The 7,068-nt window shown below is 41.7% G+C and overlaps 1 protein-coding gene across 3 annotated transcripts; it reads left to right on the forward strand.

Moving 5' to 3' along the window:
* Nucleotides 1-31: 31 nt before the first annotated feature.
* Nucleotides 32-7,068, forward strand: ttpal (tocopherol (alpha) transfer protein-like). Of its 3 annotated transcripts, none has more exons than XM_042219293.1 (6): nucleotides 32-116; nucleotides 1,198-1,424; nucleotides 4,236-4,479; nucleotides 4,589-4,782; nucleotides 5,132-5,242; nucleotides 6,562-7,068. In XM_042219293.1, the coding sequence occupies exons 1-6, from the start codon at nucleotides 74-76 to the stop codon at nucleotides 6,838-6,840; spliced, it is 1,098 nt and encodes a 365-aa protein (XP_042075227.1). In that variant the 5' UTR covers nucleotides 32-73; the 3' UTR covers nucleotides 6,841-7,068. The 3 variants fall into 3 exon arrangements, with proteins under 3 accessions (XP_042075227.1, XP_005918840.1, XP_005918839.1); XM_005918778.2 differs by lacking the exon at nucleotides 32-116 and adding an exon at nucleotides 546-610; XM_005918777.3 differs by lacking the exon at nucleotides 32-116 and adding an exon at nucleotides 617-747.

Here is a 7,068-nt window from a genome sequence, read left to right on the forward strand (position 1 = left end):
GTAGTGAAACGAATCCCAAATGTAAAATTTGTATTAAAAAAAAATTGTCTACCTACATAGCCTCCGAGACGACATGAAGCCTACAGTGGCAAGGAAGCAGCCGCGGAAACATGAAGGTAAATTCTGCCATCTACTGCTTTGAAATGCAATACAAGGATGGTATAACCTGCGTACAAGTATGAGATCATTACGTTAGCCTACAGCTATAAAACCCCAGAGCTATAAAATTACCTGCCTGGTGCTTGAATCAAACAACAGTGTTTGAAAAGTGTGCGTTTCTGTTACTGTTAGATTTAGAGATGTGAGGTTCAGGTACCCAGGTGCGTGTTTATGTTAGTAAATCTTGAAACGGATTAGTTTGTAATTTGTTAAAAGAAAAAGAGCTGGATATTTCAAGATCGCATTTGAATTTGAAACACAACAGGCTCACATAACAGTCACGCTATTAATTTTTTGACATATAGGTTTGCCAAATTTCCGATTAAACTTGAACGCAGCATCGGCATCAAAACAAAAGACGCACGATTCATCGGCGCAGTGCATCACGTGTTACAAAAGCACCAATGAGCTAACGCCGGCTCTGTACCCGGAAGAGGGATTTTCTTGACAGGTCCGTTGTGATTTTTTTGACAGTGGTTTTTGTAGCTTTGATCTTTGCGGATGTTTTCTGAATTTATATATCACTTACCAGCAGCCTTTTAGCACTCTATGTCTGCCATTGAAGGCTACCGTTAGACCCATTTTCTGGTCAGTATTCAGTCATTATCCGGACATATGCTCTGTTTAGGCTCAGGCTGTATTAGCTGAGAATCTCTGGCGCTGTGACTCATTACTGAGTGAATGCATGCAGTGTTTGCGGTCTTGGATAGTTACTGGAGAGCATCCCGCTCTTGTGTATCTGGGAACATCGTGTTCCCACATCTATTGCTAAACTTAGCTGAAATTGAGCTACTTACTAAAACTGCGCAGTTTGTGAGTGTACCTGACACTTACTGTAATGTTCAGGCACTTAACAGTTTTTATTTTGTGCTGCTGTACATTTACTGTGCAGAGGCAGCTTACTGGTACAAAATATGATAATGACGTTTAATTATTGATAATGAAGGTGTCAGGCCGTGGGGTATCGCTGTTCTTATTTGAAGTAAAGCTATGATATTTAAAAGTTAATTCTCCTCACCCGTGCTTATTTCCCAACAGCTTCACCCAGTCATTCCATGGCCGATCAGCATGAGTCCATCGATCTCGGTGGTCCTACAGTGGACTCGTCAGCAGCTGCAGTGCACAGCTGGTTCCCCAGTCCTCCACCACCCATCTATTCCTGTACCCTGACCCCTGAACTGGTGGCCAAGGCACGTGAGGAGCTCCAAGAGAAGCCAGAATGGCGTCTACGGGATGTCCAAGCACTGAGGGACATGATACTTAAGGTAGGGCAGAACAATGATGCCTTACCAAGCGGCAAAAAAAAGAGGGCAAAAATTGGAAAGCTTTTGAGTAACATTCAACTGGACCTTTGGGAAGAATTTGAGAAGTGTGAGTAAGGAAATACAGGAAAGAATTTTCAGTATGAAATGTAAGTATATTCATATATGCCAAAAATAGCCTACATGCGATCGGAAAAATAATCAGTTCTTTTATTAGGCACTTTTCAGGGCATGTTTGCAGCACTGGGGCCTAAATTTCACCTACAATCTATAGGTGTTAATTTTTTCTACACAGGAAAGTGATCCGTTTTATCTCCTCACTTTGAAATAGATCCTTTAGCACTAAAATAGTGAATTTAAATCTCATTCATTACTTTTGGTACATCTGCAGTGTGAGGTTTATGCAAAATCTCAAGGCATCCCAGTGTGCCTCAGCTCGCCATTTGAGAACCACTGTGATAAAACTTAATATGGTACTCAAAAAAAGAAATGCAAGTTTTATATTGTGAAGTAGTTTTTAGTTCCAGTTGTTTGGTTTTAGTCAGTGGCGAGATTGGTGATTTGTTAATTTGTTTAACACAAAAGAACTCACTTGTAGAACCGAGAACTGGTTCAGTTTGCTGTATTCTCTTGCCAGTGGAATCAGGGCACAATAAAACAGTGTATGCACAGCATTGTTATCAGTGGCACCATGCCACGACTGACTGACGTTGACTGGGGCCAGGCTTTTGGCATTCTGCATCCTGTTGCTGCAGCTTTGCGTGTCCATGAGAGCATCTGATCGTATTGTTCTTGGTGAAATTCTGACCAGACTGAGGTACCGAGTTGAGGTGCTCTAACCTGAACTTGTATTACTCCTGCAGCAGCGCCCTGCGGCTTTTTCAGCAGGACAGTGTCTGCTTGACATACGGCCTGACACTGTCAGAGTAGAACAGGCCTTTCTGGAACAGAAGCAAACCCAGACACTTCATTTGCCAGCTTGCCTCCTATTGAACTTGCTTGGGGCACACTGGGTCATTGTGTTCATCAGAGCCAGTAACCAGTTCACAGCTCCAGGCCACATTCATGCAGGAATAGAGAGCAATTCCTCAGCAACAATTTCCTGACTCTTATCTGGTCCATTTGGAGATGGATAGCTGCCTGTGTTGCATCCAGAGGAGGTTATATCTCCCATAAAATAGCCTGTGTATACATATATTATGTTCTTGGTCTATAAACTCTCCTTAAAACACAAACTTCCATTTGTTTTTAGGATAGTATATTCACTTTTAATACCCTAAAAATATAAAGCTGATGTAAAATTGTATTATTTGTGTTTTTGAACTTGGGAACACCTGCCATAGCCATTACAATGGTACTTTGAGAACTTTGGCAGGTGTTTCTGTTTTTCTCTGAGGACAGATTTTGTCAGTGCTGTCCCAAATATATCACAAAGCTTTAGACGTTCAGAGTTCAGATTTAAGGTTGTTCTTGAAGGTGGATGTGGGGGTCTGATTCCACGTTGTCCCGTTTCACATCCTTTATTTAAATTTTTTTATGTATTTGTAACTCTCCTACATGACGTTTAGGAAAAAATACAGTGTGTGATTGCACTGTCCAATATTCCAATGACACTATGACCTGTGACAAATGAGTATGGATTTTAACTGCACAGGTCCTGTGTTTTTCTGCTGTAGTGTTTTGATAGCATTAAAAAGCAGTGAATAAAGGTATTATTGAACAAGGCCAAATTTCAATTGTTTGTCAATTAAAATATTTTTTCTTATTTGTTGCATTTCAGCAGCACTGAATTCCATGTGAATTATCTTTGTTTGTCTTGCAGACATTTTTTGACAGTGGCTGGAGTCTCATAGAAATATGATCTGTAGTTTTGTTATTTCCAGCAATGAGGTGGTCCACCTATGAATTCTTTCTTTCCTCTTCAGCCTATAGCACTGAAGGCTCAAAGTAAATTTATTATAAAATGTGTGATGGACGTAAATCATTTTAAAAATAAGGTTTTGTTTTTTTCCCCTATAACGGTGGTACATGTTCTTTATTAGTGAAGGAAAAGTCTCAAAGGTTTGGTCCTTTGAACAAAGAAGGTTCACTAAAAATAAACTGAAGTGCCCATGTTATCAGAATAAAGGATCCTTTTACTGGTGGCTAAATGGTGAATTTCTAATAGTTTAGAGTTTAGTAATAGCATTGACACCTCGCAATAGAACAGATTTGTTTTGGGTTATTTTAAGGTGTTATTTTCAAGCAGTTACATTGATACAATTATTCTGAAAACTTTTTAAAAGATTATTTTAACCAGATTCTTTTGTAATGATTTATTAGTTCCACTTATGCCAGCTGGGGGTCCGATAGGTACAGTATGGGGTGAGCCCTCCCTTAGAGACAGGCTGAAAAGGAGCTAGTTGAGGTGGTTTGGACATCTGACCAGGCTGCCTCCCAGGTGCCTCTAAGTGGGGTTTTCCAGTCATATCCTTCTGGGAGAACACCCCAGGGTAGACCCAAGAGATGCTGGATTATCTCTCGGCTGGCTTTGGAAACACCTCAGTGCTCCCCTTGAAAAGTTAGAGGAAGTGGACAGGGTGTAGTAGTACTGGGCATCTCTGCTTAGACTGCTGCCAGTGAAACCCAGGCCTGGAGAAGTAGTAAAGAATGGACAGATGGATGCTAACCAAGCTTAATTTAGCCATTTTTCTCAGTGTTTTATTTTGTTTAGTCAGAAGCCGTATTTTGTTTATTCTGGTTGTTGCCATTCATGACCTTCCCTCTTTTCTTTTTTTTTTCCAGTTAACTTTTTTTTCCCTCTTGGCTCTGCAGGAACAGCCCAATCTCAGGACACGACTTGATGATGCCTTCCTGCTGCGCTTCCTGCGGGCCAGGAAGTTCGACTATGACCGTGCCCTGCAGCTGCTCCTCAATTACCATGCAGGACGTAAGGCTTGGCCAGAGGTGTTCCAGGACCTGAAGCCATCCACAGTGAAACACGTCCTCGACCTGGGCTTTCTCACAGTGCTGCCACGGCCGGACCCCAACGGAAGATACATCCTCTGTCTGCGCCCAGGTTGGTGTCGGCTTCATCGTCACTGGAAAATTCACGCAATACTCGATTTATCTGACGCATTATTCGCTCGCTCACGATGCACGATTACTCACTTCTAACTGTTTTACAGGAAAATGGAAACCAAATGATTACCCATTTGTTGACAATGTTAGAGCGATTTATTTGACTCTGGAGAAGCTGATTCAGCCGGAGGAAACGCAGGTGAACGGCATTGTTATTTTAGCAGACTACACCGGAGTGGGCATGTCACAAGCATCCAATCCAGGCCCGTTCCTCGCCAAAAAAGTTGTGAGCATCCTCCAGGTATGACATCAAAAATCTAATGTTAGCAATAATGAGTATTATTTGATAAAGCCACTATCTGATGATGATATTCTTATGTCAGAGGGGATTAACTCTGCTAGTTTCACCCTGAGATGGTTACTTAATGAATCACTACCTCAAAATGATTCTTATTTTTGATGATATAGCAGTAAAAAATGGAATTAGTGCAACACTTGAGAAAAAAACTTGTCAGTCACAGCAGCTCCTTAACGCTGCCTGTGGTGTTTTGTCGTGACTGCAGAGTGTCTGATATTTACATAAGTACACAAAGCATGTGTGAATCATTTGACAAGGCCCAGCTGTGACTGTTTTCTCTTCTAATTCACAGGATGGGTTTCCGATCAGAATCAAGGCCGTTAACATAATTAATGAGCCGCGGATTTTCAAAGGGATCTTTGCTATAATTAAGCCGTTTCTCAAGGAGAAGATGGCAGAGAGGGTAACTATTCTTGTACTGTCTCTGACTCTTTTGTTTGGAACAAAGGCCCGCTTTGAATCGTGCCCCTCATTTTATTCTGTAGCCTGTGTTTCAAACCGATAGTCTTTTTCATCTGTGAAACTGAAAAGCTAAGCACGTTTCCTTTTCAGAGAAATAAACCAAAATGGTCAAACAGAACAACAATTTTTCAAAATGGTATGGTAAGCCTTGTGTTGTGTTCATTAAAACGCATAGTAACACATCTGTAATTAACACTGGGGTCAACAAAAACAAGCTGTAAATGCAACAGTGGCATATTATCTGTTTTTATGTTAATATATAAGCAAAAACAACAAAAAATCAGCAGGTACAGTCAAAATAAATAGATACTAGTTTGGATATAGTAAATGCACCTCTGTGTTCAAATTTGATTCTGTGCATGGCATTTAGTGGTCAGATTATTTCATTTTTCATTTTTGCTCACAAAAGTGGCTTCTTGGCATACAAAGAGTGGTCAGCAACACTTATCACATTTACACATGGCCAGCCCCCATTCCAAGTCATCTTCTTGGGCATGTGCAGGCAGCTTGCAGTGTGAGTGCCATTTTTAGTTTGCTCAGTGGACGCCCTTTTTTGACCACTTTCACTGTCACTGGTGAGTCTGAAAGTCTCCTTCTAGGACCATGCTGTTCTCAGACAAAATATCCTCAGTTTCTAAGCTCAAAAGCAGAATGTCAAGTGAGAAATGAGACCAGGAGCATTCTCGTGATTTTTATTTCAACAGTGACTGAGTTGTGTGATGTCCTGAGGCGTGTGAGGGCGAACATCCAATAGAATCGACCTATACTGTTGTGCGTGCCAGCACGTTATCCGGTGCCAACATAGAGCACATTAAAAACACAGGAGTTATTTTGGCCTGAACCAACACAATCTTTTCTCACCACCTGTCCTGCTTGCCAGATTTGGCTCACTGAAGCTTCATACACTTCCAGAAAATGAGAGTCAAGTTAACACTGCAGGAGGCTCAGCGTGCATTGCAGATGCAGAAGTACAAAGGGACAGAAGTAGACTTCCTCTGAGGGATGTAAAAAAAAAAAAATAAAAAAGCTGGGCTGAAAACAAACGAACAGAGGTGCACGAGAAGGTGTTCTTGAATGTGAGGTTGATTTTAATTCCTGAACCTTTTTCATAAAACATCTCAAGTATGAAAATGGCAAAGGTGAAGCTTTGTAGGAAGGTGAAAGTTGAAGGCAGTTACCTGATAAATCTAAAATTACATTCATCACATCAAATATTAAAGCTGCAGGTCGCTGACAAGTCTTTGTCGTCTTCTTACACAGTACATCCTCCACGGTTCAGACCTGCGCTCCCTGCACCGGAACATCCCACGATCGGTCCTGCCAGAGGAATACGGCGGCACCGCGGGCCAGCTGGACATGAGTGCGTGGTCAAGACTGCTGCTGGACTGCGAGGAGGAATTTGTAGTGGAGTTCTGCCAGCCGGATCCACTAGAGGGCGTGGTGCTTCCAGAGTCCATGCTCTTTGAAGGAGAGCAGGCCAGCGGGCATGATGACGACACCTTCAGGGGGCTGCGCTCTCAGCTTTACTACTGTTACTGATGTTCGCTGTAGTCGCAGAGCTCCCATCGCTGAGAGGACATTTTCTGTTTCATTTAAGAAACACGTGTGTAGACTTTTACAGGGCAAGTTGCCAATATTATACATGATTTATTTTACTAAGTAAGCAGCACTTAGGTGGTATAGTCTACTGTTGTTCACATGTAGCCCAGCATTCAATCATTCATCTAAGGCAGCTCCAGGTACTGGTTAAGATGCTTTTTTTTTTTT

The sequence above is a fragment of the Haplochromis burtoni genome, unplaced genomic scaffold (genome assembly GCF_018398535.1).
Source record: "Haplochromis burtoni strain Fernald_Lab_line unplaced genomic scaffold, NCSU_Asbu1 Contig_31, whole genome shotgun sequence".
NCBI classification, from domain to species: Eukaryota; Metazoa; Chordata; class Actinopteri; order Cichliformes; family Cichlidae; genus Haplochromis; species Haplochromis burtoni.

Bases quoted from the DNA above. Each gene is read 5' to 3' on its own strand.
- ttpal (XM_042219293.1), top strand. From the start codon at position 74: ATGAAGCCTACAGTGGCAAGGAAGCAGCCGCGGAAACATGAAG. The intron at 117-1,197 runs GTAAATTCTGCC...ATTTCCCAACAG, and splicing joins GCAGCCGCGGAAACATGAAG to CTTCACCCAGTCATTCCATG. The intron at 4,480-4,588 runs GTTGGTGTCGGC...ACTGTTTTACAG, and splicing joins CATCCTCTGTCTGCGCCCAG to GAAAATGGAAACCAAATGAT.